We start from the raw sequence: 21,159 nt of genomic DNA on the forward strand, positions 1-21,159 counted from the left end.
GGGAAAATGATAATACTTCAGAAACTAATTTGGGAAGAATTAAAAAGACTATGAGCAGCAAAGGAACCCTATCAAAGATCCTGAAATAGAACTAAATAAAAGCAAACAAACTCTATAAACATTTGTTTCAATTAAAATTCTAAAACTGGGTATCTTTCTAACTGAACTCAGTAGACCTCTTCTTAATGACATCTAAAGCTAGAGGTTAGTATTAAGTACATACAATTGCTTCTTTATTGTTGCATGGATATTTGTCTTACCGCAGGCATTTATAAAATCCAGTTGATGTTAGGATTCCACCTCGAGCTAATTTACTACAGGTAGAGAGGTATTCAGAGTACATTTCTGCTCTAGAGACTGAGCAATCAAGATTCACCTCAAAATGCGCATTCAACCTGAGGAGGAAAAAATAAACTGTGAAGCAAAATACAGAGAGGATACTTTTCAAAGGGTTGCAAAAACACTTGTCTCTATTACAGAGACTTCTGAGACCTTACCACAACACGGAAAACTGCATTTTAGTATACTGTCTTGTCAAACATTTGTTCCATACTTTCACCTTCTCTTTATGACTTAACATATAAGACCTCTAATGCATGCAGTTAATTCTACAGGCAACATGTTATTTACATATGCAAATAGCCTCTACACATGCCTTTTTTAATTGTATATTCAGAAACAACCTCCCCCAACCACCCCCCCCTTGCATTGTTCGGTGACATCTCCTCGCTACAGCTCTGTTCGTATTCCTTAATGGTTCTGTGTTAGCGAAAGACAGACTGAATGGTAGCTAATCTTTCAACAGGAATTTCAGTCAGAGGTGAACATCTGCATGCCTAGTGTTCAATTTCCAGGAAAAGCAAGTATTTGTATCTTCTACAGACTCTCCACAGCACAGAGACCATTCAACCCCTAACCAGGAAGCTGTGAAAGAAGGAAATATTTCCTATCAATTCAATTTTCCTTCTTCCAGATCTGTTATTCCAATGCAGAAACATGGGAACAGTTTATCCTCAGTAGTAAATGGAGGTAAGTAACAACTCTCACACAATGTTCAAATACCAGCACCAGAATATAGGCTCAGACAGAATAGAACTACTTATTTAATTGTCCGCATTTACTATACAGTACTAACACTTTGGAAACTACAGTGCATTCTCCTTTGTAGAGTCCTACACTCCCAAGATAACCAGATGATTCACAAGAGAAAAAGCAGATGATTACATTCTTTAAACTGTGTTCTCTCACAACAAGTAAAGACTGAGATTATGCCTGTTCTCCTGCAACTGAGTTACAATTTTGTTATTACAGAAATTGAGATCACACTGTGTAGCACAATGGCTAGGTATTAATTAAATTTGGCATATCAGACAAATGACTGTCCAGTTGGGTATGTAGTATTAGGCTGACACACTATCACTGGTACCAGCAAACTGAAGATATTCAGGACTTGTGATGATGAAATGGGATCTGTGATTAACACTTCACTGTCACACACACTTACCTTACAAAGACTTACTCAGGCTAAGCTGGCTAATAATAGACCCAAGAAAGTGACTTAGTACCTTGCCTTTCTGCTGCTTCCAAGAGATAATAACTTTTCTAAATTCTATTGCTATGATTTACTCATTTTTCCATTTTACTCATTTACTCTCAACAGGAAGCAATGATTAAAACAAACCATGAAAATTCACATGGATGTAAGACACTCCACATTAGCATTGATGAAAATGTTTGGAAGAGGCTACTCCTCTGCTTTCAATTTGCCTTTTGTTTGTTTGTTTTGGCAGCACAGCTAGTACTTAAGGACTAGATGTTCATTTTTCTTTTTCACTAGCTCCTATCTACCTAAGACTAACCAAAAGACAAAGACAAAATAATAGTATTCAACACTGACAGCTGCAGAAGCACACAGAATCGGAAACAAAGCAGTCATTCCACATTTTCCTGATACAATGCTCTATGGCTTGCTTCAGTATTTTCTGTCACACAGTTGCAGCATGGTACCTCCATTTTAACAGGAAAAAAAAAATCTATTTTACATTTTATACAGAGTGCAAATTTCACCATGCCTACAACTTTATTACTAACAGCTAGATGTCCAGTCCTCTCTATAGTCAGTAGAGAGAAGGTGGCACGAGAAGTACTCTATGAGAGTAGAGAGAAGGTAATTCACGATCTCATCAGAAACTAGGCAGGTGAAGGCAATTCATTCTACTACTGGGGGAATCTCTGCATTAAAGAATACCCCAGAAAACTAGCTGTGGCTAGAGATCAACTTGCAGACCACTAAACTGAGTTGCAGTGATTCCAGCTCCAGGTATCCCTGTTTGAATGTCTCTGTCTTTCATCAGTGCATACTAGTAATAATTTGCAGTGTGCAAACAGAAGCATGGGAGCACCATCAGTTGACCAATAGGAATCTGCAACAATTCCCTCATAAAACCAAAGCTTTGCTGCAAGTAAAACCAAACTGTGACCTAGAGCACTAAGCTTTGACAAATTCTACCCACTTTAACGCCCTCAGTCTGATCAGTAAGAGAACAGATGAACATACAAGTTGCGAAGCAGCAGGGGTAGAAGTGTCTATCATGAACTGATTATTACAAATATTTAGAAGGTGAGTAGATTTACATAAAGTCAAATAGCTCAGAAAGATCCTCAGTCTACATGCAAACCACAGGCAGGAGTCTCTAAATATATGATAACAACAATATTAGTTGAAAGCGAAAGAATGTGGATGGACCTCCCTTAACTTGCTAAAAGCCCACAATGACCATGAATTTTGCACAGCCTGGTTTCAAAATTTGGTAACAACTTTTATGCTGGTGCAGTAATACAGGAACACATTACCAGATGAAAACACTCATGAAACAGATAATGCTGCTTGACAACTAAAAAAAATGAAGTCAAGATCAGAGTTAAAAATCAAATTAAATTCTAGTCTAAGAGAAAACTACTAATTTCAAGTATCAACTGTCAAAGAATGAATGATCTGGTTGAGTTGTTTTCCTCCATACTTGTTCAAGAGCAGTGACAGAACTGTTTTGCTTTATACTTTTCAGAAAAATGAGTCTAACAGTAAAGAGAAGCCAGACAGAAAATTCTGTGACATATGAATACAGGCATTTTTCTTAATTTTTCTTCTTCATTAAAGTATTTGAATAGAACTATACACTTACCACTGACATGCAAATTTCTCGCTGTCTATCTCTACTATTCCTGGTGGTGGAGCAACATGTGGTGCTGTCCTAGAGGCTGTGGAGAACGAAAAGAAAGAAAACCAAAAATAATTTGCTGAAACAATTTTTGCTCTTCTGAGTGAAGCACTTCATGCCTTTCACTGGTACAGTTTCTCTTGTGTTTGTAAGCAAGCATGGATCCAGCTAAGGCAAGTCACAAAAGTGCACCAGGCAGAGTACAGATCTGCACCACAATTCACCCTAGTGAAGGAGGGCATACCAAGTCCAGAGCCACCACTAAAGTGCAATCATATGTAAGCACTTAGTGAAGGACTACTCTGAAGTATTAAGCATAGTTTTTGATTGGTGCAATACTTCACCAGAACAGGCATAAATACACAGCCACTATTTTTCCAATTCCTAGGGAGAAGTAAATTTAATGTAATGAATTTGGTTGCCCGGAAAAGCTGTGGCTGCCCACCCATGGAAGTGTTCAGGGCCAGCCTGGACAGGGCTTTGAGCAACATGGTCTAGTGGCAGGTGTCCCTGTGCATGGCAGGGAGGTTGAACTAGATGACCTTAAGGTCCTTTCTAACCCTAACTATTCTATGATTCTATGACTTCTGACTCTCTGCAAACTGGAAGAAAAATCTAGAATGGATGCTTTTTTAATTTCCACTGAACAAAGTAAAAGGAAATGTATATAACTTCAAGTAAAAAAAGCCCTGAGAAATAAAAAGATTTTTTTCAAAGCTTGTTTCACAACAGTCTTGGCTAACATATCTTTGTATTTGCTTTGTACACAAGTCTGAAAAAGATACCGTATGTTACGCATAATGCTATACTTATTTATTTAAATGAATCAGAAACCTACAGAAGACAAAAATTATATATGCCATATAGCAAATTTGGTAGAAGAGTATAATCTTTTCCAGTGATACTAACCTGGGACACCGGCTGCATGGGCCTGTGAAGAACCATGATCCATTACTTGTGGTCTGACATCAAGTACTCCTGGCTGGGTGACGCACTGATGTTCAATGAGCTTTACAGCAGTAAGTGCATCGGATCCAAACATCTGGATGTCCATAGAAACCAGACATACTAATGTATCTAAAGCATTAAATGTAAAACCAACAATGACATTAGGACAAGACAAATGAATGCTGCTGGGACATATTGATTTGTTTTAAAATTGCCATGTGCTGAAAGAAAACAAGCCTCTGCATGCTTCTATAAAGCTATTTTTTTAACCACATTTCACGGCATAAAAAAAGAAGACTTCAAAAGTTTTACCTGCCCTAGTTATAAGAATCATCAACTTCTTGAGGACATAAAGAATAAATTTTAGCGAAACTTCTTATTCTAATATCCATCCCTAAGCTGCACACACACATACAACCAAGACACATTTTTAACTATTGAACATGATATATTAAGTCCTTTTTTTCCTACATAAAAAAGAGTAATAGATTTTGCTTCTCCCTTACCTATGCTCTTCTCCACTTTTGCAATCTTTGAGCAGGCCACTTCTCCCATTTCTGTGAGCATGTATAGCACCTCGAGTGCTGAGATTACAAGCAGCACATCTGGTAGTGTGAGATGACATATGATCTCTTTATAGGATTCTTGATCCACATATTCACAAATTAAGACACCATTATCTTCAGCCTTACAAAGATTTGCCAGGATTTCCATGCCTGAAGAACAAATGTGGAATAGTTTGAAACAGCAATAATTACAATTCTAATACAACAAGAATAGCTAGAGATCTTACCTCTCATTTTTAAAAATCTATCCCTTGACATGAGGCATTTTGTAACAGTGTGGAACATTAAATGAGTAGTTTTGAAATCAACAGGATCCAAAAGAAGCTGATGAAAAAGGAAAAAAATAATTAACAACATTATCCATACAGTGATAATGGTTCAAATTCTTAAATCTGCATATCAAAATGTAAGATTCAGAAGCATTTAAATGCAGCACATATGATATTTGTGTTGACAAAAACAGAACCTGTAAGCTTTTTATTGTAGCTCACATTTTGAGCTCCCTCCTCTTTTCTGCTTGAGCCCCCTCTGCTTCTTTTCTGCTGCTCTGAAGCAGCACTTTAATTTACACTTTCCAGTGCTCATAATGAGGAAAATAACTTTATTCCCAGGCAGTCAACAGTACACACAAAAACATTTCAGTATCCAACACAACAGAACCTGAATGAATAACTGCAAACATTCCTTCCCAGATGATATCACAAACATTCATCCTATTTCTATGTACTTCTGCTTCTCAATCACAAGCTCTCAAACATTATAATATGTAATGTTCCCTTTTACTCAAGACAGGCTGAATACACGGTAAATGAAAACACCTTTTTCTCAATACTCAGTAGCACACCAATAGTTCAAGTCTCATTCTCTGAGAATACCCATTTTAGTTATCTGTTATATTATAAAGTCAGACATACCTGAACATATTTACCTATAAAATTTATATAATTTATCTGCACAATGATACGACATACTGAAATAGTGTATTTCACTACATTCAAATCTCTTTGAAAAGGATGCCTCCTATGATTCAGGCTGTATACCCAGTGGCTTACGACTAGCTTACTGGTGTCCACTACACGTGGCATAAACCCCTCTACTACCTCCTTTCTCAAACGTACTAGTTTGAAGTTATGAATAAGAGTTATCGTTATAAAATGAAGACACTAGTGTACAGTACAGTCTGCAGAATTTCACTAACTTCCTTTTTTCCTTCTGGGAAACTAAAATGAAAATGACACACTATGAATATCTTTCATCTTCCTATACAATCAGTCTTCTCCGCGTGATTCTATTTTAACAAAGTGACATATATATTTTGCGACTTTGTTTTGGCTCTGAACACTTGTTTGAAAATTGCTATTTACAAATTCAGAGAACAATTTATTTCCTGCTTCATTTAATGACCAAGGAAAAAATTAATTAAAACTAACGTAAGGCTTTTATCAAATTATATTTTAATTGTTCTGTTTTGAAGTAAATTACCTCTGCTGCAATATTTCCCAGAGTGTCAAGCCCCAACTGCCGTAGAGAAATAAAGTGACTGTGAGCAGAGAGTAGCAGGAACCGAAGACAAGTACGATTAGCTGCCAAAAGTTTAACGTTTCCCTCTTCAAAAGAAAGATTACGTAAAATCACTGCGATCTGAAGTACCCGCTGCCCTTCAATATCATTAATGCCCAATTTGCGAGGTGGATGAAATAAGGATTCCCAAATCCATTCTTCTGATGGAATATCTGCAAAGTAAACAAGTAACTTTTAGTACTTCTTTTGCTATATTTACCAACAGTATGTATTAAGATTAGTTAAGGTATCTCACCTTGAGATTTGCTTCTGTCAGAAATTAGATCACGAACTTCTATATCTTCAACAATATCCTTCCAAAACTGAAGAAAGAATTAGAAATACACTTAATTTCTAGGGAATTGTGTTTCTTTAATTATTTGATTTCTATTATGTTAAAATATTGAAAAATATGAAAAGCATTGTCCTTTTAAAATTTCCCAGTGTCTAATATAAATAATTTCCCAGTATCTAATAATAACAGTATTTTTCACTCATAAGATATGTGAGATGTTCTATAGTTTACATTAAGAAACTCTTCCCTTCAAGCACCAGAAGTACATATTCATGATGAACCAATGCTGCTGCACAAGTACTGAAGCACATATTGAAACTCTATAGATACTTTTTCACAATTAGAAAAACAGCAATTTTAAATGGGGAAAAAAAGTACAGTTTATCCTCCTTGACCTCCTATTAACAATGAACTCCTACAGCAGAAGACAGTGACTCCTCTCAGTTTCAGCAGATCTTAAGACTCCTACTAGAAGTACAACATATTTCTATCTGGAGAGACTTTTTAAAGCTTCTGCTATGTTTTCCACATCATCGTAAATCAGAAAAGAGAGAAACAACAACTACCGTCACCAAAGACCTTTATATACATATATAAGCGTAACAGTGCTTTAGTAGACTGGAATTCAAATTACTTTACAAATATATGACCTGATCCGTAAACGGCTGTTATATTGCTAGTCCTCCTGAAATTCAAGAATTAATTGAGGGATTAAGGTTTCCAACAATAATAAAAATACACATTCTGATGTATATTAATATAAAATATATAATGATACATAGATTCTAATGTACCAGAAATACAAACATTCTTTGACTAATAAAAATTTTTACATTCCTTTGACTCACTAATGAAACAGAGCTCTTCTTTTGGCTATGATCACAGAATAAACCCACAAATCTGGATAAAAAGGGAAGGATGTGAAGAACCAGCAGCTGAACAGCAGGAGAAATTTTGCTATGCAAATGTAATTACTAAATTACAGCATTCCTACCAATCTTGACACCACTATTTTCTTGGAAAATACAATACTACAGATTTTCTAAATTGGAAGGAAAAGATTTTTATTTTCCACTGCAATGCTGCTAAATGACATCCAAATGCTGTTTAGTAAAAAAGATTACTTGCATGGAAAGGATTATTACCTCATTTTAGCAAAGACAAGACAAGCCAGATAAAAATTTAACTTCTTACAGCTTGTGACAAATAAATTTGTCTAATTAATACTGAGGCTAACATCTTGAGCCACAGAAGACCAAGGCTTGAAGGTAAAATCTGCAGAATGTTATTTCTTTTTGTGCTGCTTTTGCTTGTGGAGAAAGAGACTATTTAAGAAAGAGGCTTCAGTCATTATTTTAAAAAGCACACAGAAATACACTGTCTGAAAACATACCAGTCAGTACACACTGTCCTAGGATGTTTCTTTTCAGAAAGAATACTGAACAGAGATACTGAAAGACTTCAACTTCAATCTGTATCTCTTTGGAAAAGGCTATAAAGTCAGTCACAATACAATGCTAATACTACTTTCACATGTTAAATGTTAAAATAGCATCACCATATTTTGCTAGCTGAATTGTCCAATAATCCACTTTTTTGCCACTAAAAACTTCAGTGTATAGTCCAAAATGAAACTTTTAAAAACCTCTGGCAATATAAAGCATAAGGAAGCAAATTTATCTGTCTGGAAAGCAAATCATCCTGGACATGTTCTCAAAGGGAGAAAAAATTAGGATTTATGTTTTTTGCAGATGAAGATACTACAGACACTGCTAAAGCCTCAAATTGCTATGGCTAAAGATGAAGACAGAGATACAGTGTTGGAAAACTGTACATCTCACCCAAAAAATAATAAATGGATCTACACTCATTCCTTGAACAACTGAGGAAGTCTCCCCTTCCTAAAGAAGCAGTCTGACAAACAGTGCTAGCTGTCAACTCCGATGAAATTATTTTACTCAGAAGAAATCAGAACATAGCTCCTTTCTGTTAAAGTGAGAGATGCGCGAATGCTCCATCCCCGGCAGTGGGCAAGGCCAGGTTGGATGAAGCCTTGGGTGATATAGTTTAGTGAGCCCATGGCAGGGGGTTGGAACTAGATGATCTTAAGGTCCTTTCCAAACCTAACTATTCTATGATTCTATATGAAGTTTACTTACATATAACTGTTATTTTCAAATTGTTTCATTACACAGCCATGCTGTGAGCAGAAGATACTAACCACTCCAACAAGAGAACTTTTGCCTCACTATCACCTAGAACACATGCACAAGTCCTGTTACCTACTTGGTGCACACCAGAATGATGTGCATCCCCCTACAGCCTCAGTTCCTCTGAGTCCTAGGGATCTGCTAAGTCTCTTAAAGCTCTAAGAGGACCTGCAGAATAAGACAAGAATATGCAGCCAGTGCAACTTCAATATGAACAAGTAAAAAAAATATGCTTTTTTTTCCTCTCTCGAGGGTTTATTTCTATATACAGAAGCACTGCAGGGGATAATGCTCACCAAGAACACTGCTCTACCTGAGAAGAGCCCCAGAGTCTGTTGCTTGCTCAAAACTGTAGCTTTGAATTCCCAAAACCAGCATCTGTCATGAGTGTTTCAGCAAACATTAAATGCCAAATCAGGCTTCCTTTGAGAAGTCTTCAGATTTTAAGTTTTCAAACATTCTGCAAAAGCTCCAGCGATATTGCCAAAGAACTCAGAAATATTATTCAGAAGATACTATCACCAAAGAACTCAGAAATATCCTACACTCTCCATTCAACAAGCCAGTAACTTAAAAGAGCTTATCAGTAAGAAATCCAAGTAACTAAGACAAGCTATTATATATATGGTACTGGAATGGGTTGCCCAGGGAGGTAGTGAATGCTCCATCCCTGGCGGTGTTCAAGACCAGGTTGGATGAAGCCTTGGGTGATATGGTTTAGTGTGGGGTGTCCCTGCCCATGGCAGGGGGGTTGGAACTAGATGATCTTGAGGTCCTTTCCAATCCTAACTATTCTATGATTCTATGATCCTATGTGGCATTTAATGTATTTATTTTAGAGATGGGCTGCTAACTACAGAGAGCTCAGGATTTCCCAGGCCTTTGGGAATTGACAAGCATGTTCAAAGAATCAATGTACAGAAAAGTTACTGTTCTTTTCAGGGAATGACAAACAGCTTGAAGTAATATTCTTGTGCCCTGCATATACAATAAGGCAAGGAATTTAGAAAGTGCAGTCAGCCTGGTCAATGACAATCAAAGTCTAAATCAAATTATCAGGCATAAAACTGCATTGTCCAAATATTCTAAAAATGCAGCGTTTTTGAGAGACACTGAGACAAACAGATTTCTGCTGACCCACATGTAAACAATAATGCAGAGTCCACAGTGAATCTGAATTCCGCTTCTTTCACTAGAACAGAGGACTTTAAGAAACCCAAAATGGATTCTAGGACACTTAAAACCTTTTCACTAGAGAAAAAAAAGTCCTTGATTAGACTTTCAGGAAGGTAAATTGTATTGATTGTACTTAACTGGAATGATGACACTTGTTAATTGTAAACCCCTTACAACACAGTAGGGAAAAACTACCAACAAAAAAAGAATTACATCTTCCTCTGAAAGTTATCCTCTGTGATTCTGGTGAAATACAGATGTCTCCACGTCTCAGACAAATCTTCACACTGGAATCATGTGTTCTGCCAGTAAATGATCAAAAAACCCACCCAGTGCTTCCAAAGCACTAGGATTACCTACAGTAATCTCCATCTTGTACTTCTGAATAAAGGTGTTCGGACGTCTTAAGTTCAGAATGAGTCTGCAGACTATTCTTTTTCTTCACAAGTAAGAACTGGCCTGCAATCACCTTCTTTCTGCCTTTAACCATTCTGGTTGATTGCTCTCAGCCCACTCAACATTTGTTTCCTTCCTAAGCAGGGCAGATCCCTGAAAAGGATGGGGTTGGGCAGAGAACTGGAAGGTGGAAAACAGAATTAAATAACCTCTATATAATGTTTGTGACCTATCTGTTACAAGTGATTCCCATGGGGTGAAACATAACAAAACTTTTTTTTCCCCAAAGGAAAGGCGAAAGTGGAAAAAGATGAGTTTAAATCCAGCTTTCTAGATATTCCTCTGAAAAACTTATTATATCACAGAGGCAAAAAAAACCCTGGCTTAGCATCACAAGCAATTTTTTATTTCCTACTATAAACTATGGATAAATGCAATCTGATACTACATGTGAACAGAAACAAGCAAGAAAGCTTGAGAAAGTGAAGCTCTTATCAGAAGTTATTCCTAGATATATATACTTAGATCACAGAATCACAGAACAGTTAGGGTTGGAAAGGACCTTAAGATCATCCAGTTCCACCCCCCTGCCATAGGCAAGGACACCTCACACTAAACCATGTCACCCAAGGCTCTGCCCAACCTGGCCTTGGAACACTGCCAGGGATGGAGAATTCACAACTTCCTTGGGCAACCCATTCCAGTGCCTCACCACCCTTACAGTAAAGAACTTCTTCCTTATATCCAATCTAAACTTCTGTAGGAATGTAAAGCTCAAAACTCAGAAGCAAACAATGCCTGACTATGCGATTTTCAGATGCTAAGAGATAAAGGACAAAGGTAAAGAACTTGATTTACATGCAAAATCTGATTACTGCCAGCAGTCAAGTTCTTTTGGAAAAAGATGCAGAGGATTAGACAGAATTCACTGGAAATCAGATTAAATAAAAACAACAGACATTTGAATCTACAAATCATTTCATATAGCAATGATCATGCCTATTTATTATCCAAGAAAAATGTAAGTGCAACTGAAGTCAAGTCAGCTTAACAGAACTCTGTGAGAGACAAGAAAGGTGATATTTGAAAAGCACTTCAGCTATTTAAATGCTTAAGGATCTCTCTCTACACACTATCTGAAAAAGATTCAAAGAATAAATGCACATTAAAGAAAATTATTATTAAGCTTTTACAAAGAAGAAAGAGTTGGACAACAAAATAAGTGCTTCACCAAAAAAAAGCATTATGCAAAGCAATAAAGAAAGCACAAAAACTTCAGTAGTATGGATTTTGGAACTCTAGAGCCAGATGAGGCCTCAAAGTCCAAGAACATGAAATCCAAATGGTTAAATTGAAGTAAACATACATGAATGGTGCATGAAGAAATATAATGCAATTATTTATATACTACATCAGTATATGCATCAGTAGGCACCTGCTAGAGACATGAAACAAATACCTGGAAAAACAGCCAAGTATTTGATGAGAAGCATGTTATACAAACAAGTCCCTCTTGAAAGACAAACGATATTCACAGGTGAATATGAGGAAATTCAATGCAAAATTAAGCAGTTAAAATTGCTTCCAGAATAGATGAGAAAACATCTGAGCAGGATGCCATCAGAGCTTAGGAATGGGGATGACAAAACAAAATGAGACACAAGATGACTAGCTAAATGCCAGTTGTTTCAATCCTTAAGTAAGGACATGCAGTCTTTCAAACTAAGTAGAGTCAGTTAAGCTCACTGACAGCACCAGGAAGATTCAAGTGGAGAGAAAACCAATAAATTAACATATGTATAAGGGCTAACAGCAGGTTCAACTGAAACTATATTCAAATTCTGCAAGTTAATGGAACAAATTCACTGACTAGTAAAGACATTTGATTCAGCTCAGAGGGAAGTTTGTATAAAGTGAGAACATATATAGCATTCCAGGTAAAGATAATGTAAATCACAAATTATCCAAACTTAAGGACACAAATAAATAGGCAAGCTCCTTTGCTTACGAATGTGACACTACCAAACTAGTAGACTGTTCTGAAAAAATCATACTGCAGATATAAAGTAGAATAATTTTAAGTCAAATTGGAGAACAGCAGAATATAAAATTGAAGTATTGGTGATGAAACAATTGACCATTTATGATAAATTAATACACAACTCAAGACTGAACACCAAACAATGAACAGTTCTTGTGTAGATATTTAAGGGTGGGAGAAATACTAACAGTGGTGCTGTACCACTACTACTACACAAACATAGAGTAGAATGAAGGGGAAAATAACAAGGAAAAAAACCCCAACGTATGGCCATTTTCCTTTATTGAAAACTAATTAAAAATAGTAATATTAATAAGAGACTAAAAATTACATCAAGCTTATTGTAAGCAAAGATTAAAAACTTCCATAGAACTTTTTAGTGTAAGTACATAATTCTAAAATTACCCCCAATGTCTGAATAAAGACACTGAAATACAGAAACTAAATGGCTCTATTAAATCCAAAGTTCCAAGTTTATATATTTCAATAGAAGGAGGAACAGTTTGGAAAAAAGTTAGTAAGAGTAGCTATATAGACAAAATGTCAAATATTCTGAGCATGTCTCCTATGTCACCCGTATTTGTTTCACTGCATCTGAAAAGCCATTTTCAGCTAAGAAAGACTAGGAATTCGTATTTTTTTTTTTCTGCATAAATTTTACATATCAACTCTTAAACTGACATTCAATGGCCAAGAATCCAAGGTTATGATTTTTCCATGAAGTCTGAATTTAACCCCCAAAATTATTTTCAGAACAGCCACCTTTGCAACCCCAAAATTCCAACATATAAACAACCCACTTTGGTGTAACATTTAGAAATTCAACACAATTTCTGTCAATTCAATTCCTATTAGTTTAGAATTCATATGTTAAAAAACTGCTCTCCCCACCCTACTTTCTATGCTTCTCTAACATTTGTGTGTTCATGCCATCACTCTATTCATAATTCTGCATTTTTCCTCTCCCATTTTCAGCTTTACACAAATTTCTGAGCTGCTGCCATTAGAGTGGCGAAACAAACCAGATTGCTAACCTTACAAGAGTCAAGACACAAACAACTGGCAGCAAAATGGAAAAAGAAAGAAACAAATGAAGAAGGATTTTTTAAAAGCTAATGTGAGTAGTGAGAGACACACATTCGATAGTCATTCTATTAATCTTAAAGCTGTAAAAGCAAATTTAACCAACCAAACAAAAACCACGTACACAATCTCTACCCTGCCAACCAAATTCTCTCTCCTGTATCATGAAGCTCCCACAATGCTTCCCCGATTTCTGTTTTGCCACAGCTACAATACAAAATAAATTACTTCCAGTAGTAGGGTCAAACAAATCCTTGACATAAGATGCTCTGAAAAGTCTGGATTCTTGGCATTAGTGATATTTTTAGATCTGGTGTTAGTTTCTGACATGTTTTCAGCAGTATTTCACTACAGAGTGGTGCTATACATGTTGTAATGTTTAAAAATAGATCTTGGAGAGCATCCAAGTTTCTTATTAGTAAACCTTATTGCAGTTACAGTGGTTCTACTTAACACTTCCTCAAAAACATCTATCAGAACCATCTGCTCTATCGCAATTACTTAAAGTTTATATAATTACTGATCATGTAATAAATTAGAATTCTGTGTAATCTTAAATGTTTACAGATCTAGACATGGCACTTGTTGCTGCTCTAGATCAGAACAGTCTGTGACAGTTGAGGGTGAAGTCAACACAGCAGTGATAAGTGCTTTAAAAAAAACCAGACCCCAAAACAGCAAACCAAAACACAACATACAGTACTTCTGGACATATTTTCAATAGAGAAAGAAAACAGAGATTACAAAGCATTATTTTTTTACACTTCAACACATCCGGATCACATTTTCAAGTTCATATACCAACAAATACATGACCTTACCTTTTGTTTTTAACTTCACCTATAAAATTTTGGTTATGAAATCTATTTTACTGATATTTCAGCAATACTTCTCATTTAGCTAACACTACTATGGCCCAAGTTGTCCCCAAAATACAGAAATAAAAGACAAATAAAAGAAACTCATAGCAAATGTATCTGTATAATACTGGAAAGACATTTCAGTACATGAAACAATTAAGAAATTGAGCAGAAACCTGGCTATGAATTCATAAGGAGCTCAGCAGCTTATCCCTTCACATTTTTACTTAATAAAAAGCATAACAGATCAAAATATATTTTACTCTTTCTCCTATTTTAGCCACACAAATCATCACCTGTAATTGAAGAAAACTGTATCAGGAAATAAGCTGAAATGTCAAACCCCCTTCAGCTATAATAAACGGCATGCTCTCAATCACCTCAAAGTGCTCACCTACAATAAAGAAGCATTTATACTAAGAAATTTCAGTTGTATTTATACCTCATTTCATTACTTGTAGAGTAGATCATGCCCTCTAGTGGAAAGATAAAAAAGCCTTGTGCAAAAATTGCTTAACTGAAATAAACTTTCAACATTGCTAGCTTCTTCATATTTGTCCTATGCTTCTTATGTAACGGACCTAATTTTCATAATCCAGAATGCTTCTTCACTTATGAGGGCAGCAAACCAGCATTATTTTCTATTGTTAAATATGTTGGCCAGTTCTTCTTTTCTTCACACATATTAGCTTTCATATAAAAAGAAACATGGAACCTCTTTATTCATTCACCTACACCTATTTTTTCTTAATATACTTATTCCTGCTTATACAAATATTTTATGACAACTGTGATTTACTCCCCTATTATATGTAAATCAAAGGAATAAACGCTGAGAGCAATTCTAAGGAGATGTTAGTGTATCTTATAATTTTCTTTTTAAAGAATTTGCTGCCCACCACTTGCAGTTCAAAATTATTTAAATAATTTTTAAATTACCTTAACAAAATCTCTATCAGTTTTCTCCTTCCATTCTTCTCCAAATACAGCAGAAAATGATCCTAAAGCTTTAAGCATAAAAAGCAGAATTCAGTAAAATAATCAGCATTTGTTTTACTTTTTACTAATGCATAAACTAAGTAAGATTCAACAACACTATGGACTCTTCCAGTGTTTCCTTTTCATAAAAAAACCAAAATCCTGCATAAACCAAATGGTATTTCTATAATAATTTAATTAACTTCTATGTCACTTTTGCAGTTTAAATTGAGAATAAGTTGTCCATAAAGAATGGATTATTGTGAACTGTTTAAAACACGCATGCAAAACTTCTTCATAGCTCTTTTTCAGTAGATGAGTGCTCAGTTTTCAACCTCACAGCAACAACTGTTTTATATGTGCACTGCGTAAACTGTAAACAACACTTTAGTTATTAAACAAATTCCCACTAATGTTCTCTAAAAAAAGTAACATTGAGATTTTGACAGCCCTCGATCAAACATCAATATTTAACCAAGAAACATAGTGGATGTTCCTGAGTGTTTGGTGAAGCCACTACTACAAACTTTCTAATCATCACTCCTTTAAAAGCAGCAAAGACCCAGTCAATCTGACTCAAAGATTGAGTCAATCCAAGAAAAAAACTGTCTTGCAAACATTCTGTAATGAACTAAGACATGTTTAAGTTACACTCAAAACATTCTGGTTCATAATATTTTATTGTTCTGAGCAAAATGCTACAAGTCTCAATCCCAAGACTGCATCAGCTTTCAACTCACAGAATCCAAACACAGGCTTATCCACAACTCCAAATTCCAGATAATATATACCACCCAATACCAGGGGCTGCCCTATCACTTGCAATATAACTATTATCTCAAACTTGAAGGAGGAAAAAAAACCCAACAACTGTAGATACATTTTTCCTACTACCTAGAAACACTACATTAAAAATGCTAAGAATGATAAAACCTTAATTATAGATAAGCCAAATCTAAACCCCACATTAAATGCAGTTAATCAGCTATCATTTATTTACACCCAAAATTATCATGACAGTATTTTCATAAGATCTGATTTACAGATTTAATCCCCAAACCTGACAGATTTACTTTCATTGTTTACAGTATATAAAAGCATGCAAGTAGTTCAAATTGAAGCTTCATGCTGCAAAAATAAGTAAACACACCCACTTCTGGTCTTTCCCCAGTTTGTCCCAATTAGTCCTCCTAATGCTGCTGGGACACTCCCTGGATTTATCCAAAAGAGGTAATTGGGCAAGATTAAAAAAAAAACAACAACAAAAACCAGGAAAAAACCCAAATTTTCCTCAGGGAATGAAAAGAGCAAGCCCATTACCTGCTCGTTATTACTGCTGGCTTTACCTCAAATGTTTTTCAGTGTAAGAAATACTAATACAGACCAGCTATGGAAGAAGCCTGTGCTCAGAGTCCAAGTTAAGAACTTGAGACAACACTGTCTACCTGGAATCACTAATGTGCAGTACTCAGTTTCACTTTAGCTTTCTTGCAAATGTTTTTCTTTGAAAGTTCTTGAGACTGGGATAGATGCAGACATTAAATGACCAAGATCTAACCATATCTGAAGGGCACAGGTACAAAACAAACACATGAAAGAGAAGCTGAAGAATGCTAATGCAAATACTGGGAGAAGGGACAAGCTAAAAACCGTTATGTAAAAATGCTGATGATTAAAAATCCCCACCAAACAGCATACAATGCCTAACACACATTCTTCCCCGGAGTTTTAAAACAGAGTCTCTGCATACTATACTATGTTTGTGCTTACACATACAAAGTAGCTTTTTACTCAAACAGATATGATCATCTGTACAAGCAGACAAATATACTTTGGTGAAAAAAAGCTTATTTAAGTGATTTCTTATGATGGCAGTCTCTGAAATTCAGGTTTTGGGGGGTGAGGGGGGAGGGTTGCGTGTTAAATTAGAAAAATGAGCACTTAAGGCCAGTAAATAGCTCTTCCTCACTAGCACCAGACGGGAGTGATGGCTGTTACGATTTTAGGATTAACTTACTTATTTTCCCCTCTCCTCAACAGAGAGACAAACAAGCAATTAAGAAACAATCTGGCACAGAGGTCACACTGAACGATTCAGAAGGATTTCTTTTACATACTAAAGTATTTTTATGGAATTGGCTTTTTTAAAAATTTTTGTAATTCTGAAACTCATATTTAAATTTGTATCCCTTGAGGTTTTTATTCTGAATTTCGCTCCTGCTGAATGTCCAGTGAGTATCAGGGTAAAAAGCTTTGTGGGTCCTTGTTTTCAGACTGCCCTTTTTAATGTTTTAATTTGTGACTGCTATGAGAATTGTGAAAAGTAAGCATACCTCCATGAATTCAGAAGAAAGCAGTAATACACTACAGGCAGGAAATCCAATGCTGTAAATTTGAGCATCTTGAGCAATTCAAATGAAAAACTACTTGTAACATTTCACTGAACTATTCAACATCACTGTACTAAACTATCTAACGTAGAAGGTATTTGTACTGTCTGATAAAAACTGTGGGCAAGGCAAAAAGAAAAGCTGAATTTAAGTGTAATACAGTGCAATAAATTATAAACATTTTAATTATTAACGGTTGTGAAAGATGCTACAAGTAATGACTCTATGATGCAAAAAAGTTGTTATATACTTACTGTCATCAAACACCCCAGCATTTGCAAGCAGTAAAGTGATGATCTTAGGGTCCTTTTCCAGCTGCATAACATGCTTGCTTTCATTTGAAAGAAGGGTACATACATTAATTGCAAAGTCCACTTCATTTGGTAGTCCAGATAACAGTGAAAGCACCAATTTATTATAATCATTTGGTGAGTTTAAGTCCATAGACAGCCCATAGCTTTGACGAAGGTAATCTAAGTAAGAAAAAGAAAAAGCAAAACGTTTTCACAGCTAAATTAATTTTCAGAGAATACATTAAGCAACACTATTTATGAATTAGAAGTAACTTTTAAAGGTTTATTAATAAGCTACTGTGGGTTTCTAACAAAGTTTTACAGTATTCAATTAATTTTTTTTCCATTACTTTGGCCAAAATGGTGAACACATTCCACTTAGCTATGTGCCTTTCTAGCGTGCCTTTCATCATCTCCAGAATGCAATACTGCTGCATGTTCTCCCAGAGAAAAACTCTGAAGATGCAAACTTTAATTCAAACTGAATATAACTGCAATACAGTTTGGAGTCACCTTCTACTCAAATTACAAATCCACTGCACAGAGTCCTGCTTCCGATTTGTTCTTTGGTTCAAGGTTGATGCTTTGGTCTCTAAATTACTATGGTTTTTGATTCTGGCTCCTAACACATGTGCCTTTCTCTTCAGATTTTAAAGCTTAAGTAATCATGCTCAATTCAGGTATTGGGCTCTGTAGAGAAATAACTGATATAACAGAAAACAACCTGTGAATTTTCAAGGTATATTTTTTCTAGACAAGTAACTACTCACCCCTGATAATTAGAAAGAAACATTTGTAAAGAAGAGAAATACCTTATGGATTTTCATATTTATTCTGTTGTGGTTCTAGAGGAAAAGGTCTTTGAGTGTATTATATGAATAACCTGAGTGGCCTACAGATTTAATGGGTTCAATAATGTTATAAATTTAGCTACACACTATCTCTGTAGCCTGTCAAAATACATACATATACAAACACACACATATATATATATATATATATATATATATATACGGAAAAAATAGCACTTTTTTACTCAAAAATTTACCTGACACACTGTGTTGCTGGTAGTTATAGGAAGTTGGAATTGCACCAATAGGAAGTTGTGGCTTTGGATTGCCTGGTTGTACCTCATCATCCTCCTCCCCAAAATGATGGACTTTTTCATACTTTTCTAGATAACTGGAATAAAACAAAAAAAACCAACCTTTTGAATATATATTGTACAACTGAATCCATCCCTCAAGATCTGAGCAGCCAAAGGAAAATAAAAACCATACAAACATGAAGATTTACTGGAAACAGTCCTCAGAATGGTATAAAACTTAGAACATGTGTCAGACTGACAACTAGGTGATACAGGAAATACAGGTATGTGGAATTAATGGATTTAGATACTAAATTTCTTCACATTTTTCAACAACAATCACTAGCTAAACTGCAACCTGTTGAGCCATCTTGTGACTAAGACCATTTTTCCCCAATCATCTTTTGCCACCCAAGATAACTCCACGGGTAGAAGCATCATGAAAATTACTTTGTTCAGGTTACCAATATACATACTGGGGTCAAGTCCAGAACAATACTCATTTCTTTTTGCCTTACCCGAAGAGAAACAGTATACCAAATCCTAGCAACTACACAAAAGGAAGAGAAGCCAGGGATACTGAGGGCAGCAATTCAGGATCAGAAGTTCTGAGCCATGGCTGCAGCGAATGACTACTCTGAACCCCTTAAGAAAAAACAAGCTGATACATTGTACACAGAATAGACTGCAAGTACAGAAGTGATCTATACCAAAAGTAAACAGCTTAATAAATGATCGCAATTAATTTAGCATTAAAACTGGTACCTTTCAGAACTCTCCACACTGTAATACATAAAGTCAACGTAAAAGGCCCACTACTGTAAGCTTAACTTCAAACCAATACTCAGTTGCAAAACCGGTCATGAAATTTGTCAGATCACAAGGCAGCCTAAATTTACAAACTTCCATTGTGCTGGGAACTGACAATATCCAGTCAAATAAATAATAATGCAATATTGCATAATCAGGAAATAATTTAAAAACTTTATCTTCCTCTTTGTATATGCTAAAGCTTTTGGTATATTTTCTTTGTTAGTAGACATTCAAATCATTAAATTTTAATTAATCGGAAAGATCTTAAGAAAACAGTGTTTTCATTGACCTCTGGGGATGCATTTTTATGCATCTCAGATGCACTGAATTAGTCGTTATTTCACGAAGTATCAGTGACATAGCCATACATTTAAAATGCTAGTACACACACTTTGGTTAAGAAATAACAAATAAATTAAAAAAAACAAAAAGCACCCCACAGTATTAATAAGGCATATCACAGTGCACAGTATCACATGCAGCTATGGTCCGTGTCTAAACAGCGTTCAGGTTATTCAAAGTACTGTATATGTTACTTGTATGTGAACCACTGATACGGTCCCTTCCTTATTACATAGACTCTTGAGTGAGTTAAGAAGTCAGCAAAAATCTTCCCTGCATTATCGTTTGCTTTTAGGGATTTTTAACAGACTAAAAATTACATTTAAATATGATTGGCTTTTATCTTCAAACTCAAATTCCTCATTTATACAAATTAGCTTCCAATTTAAAATTTGTAGAAAAGTAAAAACCTATAAAATTGTTTCATCTTTTAAAAACTCACAGCTCAACACCCTCCATCCACTTTTTTTAGATTTAAATCGTACTTCTTCTCTTCCACTGCACTTTCTTTGCCTTTTCATCCCACTTATTTCCTTTACCTTATATCTTATATCCAAAATTTGAACAAAATACAATCTGTAGCTTCTATATGGCAAAAGGTGATTCTCAGCATATTAGGAGAGACATTACTCCAAGGTAGGAAATAAAACAGTGCACCTCCCTTCTAAAGATTTTTTTTGGTTTTGATTAAAATGGTAATTTAGAAAGTCTGGCCTAAGTATTTACATAACTGTTTTATTATTTTATTTCCTTCTTGCATTTTATCAGAGAAGCAATACCATAACTTTCTTCTGCTTTATTATCTGCTTTCAGCTATTCAAGCTTTAGTTTTTAAAGAGAAAAACCACATTTCCTTCCAATATCAATGAATTGTTAAGTACTCCACAAATGAACATTACATCA

The 21,159-nt window shown here is 35.4% G+C and overlaps 1 protein-coding gene across 1 annotated transcript in view; it reads right to left on the bottom strand.

Moving 5' to 3' along the window:
* ARID2 (AT-rich interaction domain 2) overlaps window positions 1–21,159 on the bottom strand; it is a 102,902-nt gene that overhangs the window by 25,474 nt on the left and 56,269 nt on the right. The window contains exons 4-13 of the mRNA XM_034062935.1: window positions 19,063–19,196; window positions 17,976–18,194; window positions 15,293–15,360; window positions 6,549–6,615; window positions 6,215–6,465; window positions 4,960–5,056; window positions 4,673–4,882; window positions 4,128–4,295; window positions 3,183–3,258; window positions 261–395 (exon numbers count right to left, since the gene is read on the bottom strand). Coding sequence (XP_033918826.1) covers window positions 261–395; window positions 3,183–3,258; window positions 4,128–4,295; window positions 4,673–4,882; window positions 4,960–5,056; window positions 6,215–6,465; window positions 6,549–6,615; window positions 15,293–15,360; window positions 17,976–18,194; window positions 19,063–19,196 — 1,425 coding nt within the window. The remainder of the gene's footprint in view (window positions 1–260; window positions 396–3,182; window positions 3,259–4,127; window positions 4,296–4,672; window positions 4,883–4,959; window positions 5,057–6,214; window positions 6,466–6,548; window positions 6,616–15,292; window positions 15,361–17,975; window positions 18,195–19,062; window positions 19,197–21,159) is intronic.

The sequence above is a fragment of the Melopsittacus undulatus genome, chromosome 5 (assembly GCF_012275295.1).
Source record: "Melopsittacus undulatus isolate bMelUnd1 chromosome 5, bMelUnd1.mat.Z, whole genome shotgun sequence".
Classification (NCBI taxonomy): Eukaryota; Metazoa; Chordata; class Aves; order Psittaciformes; family Psittaculidae; genus Melopsittacus; species Melopsittacus undulatus.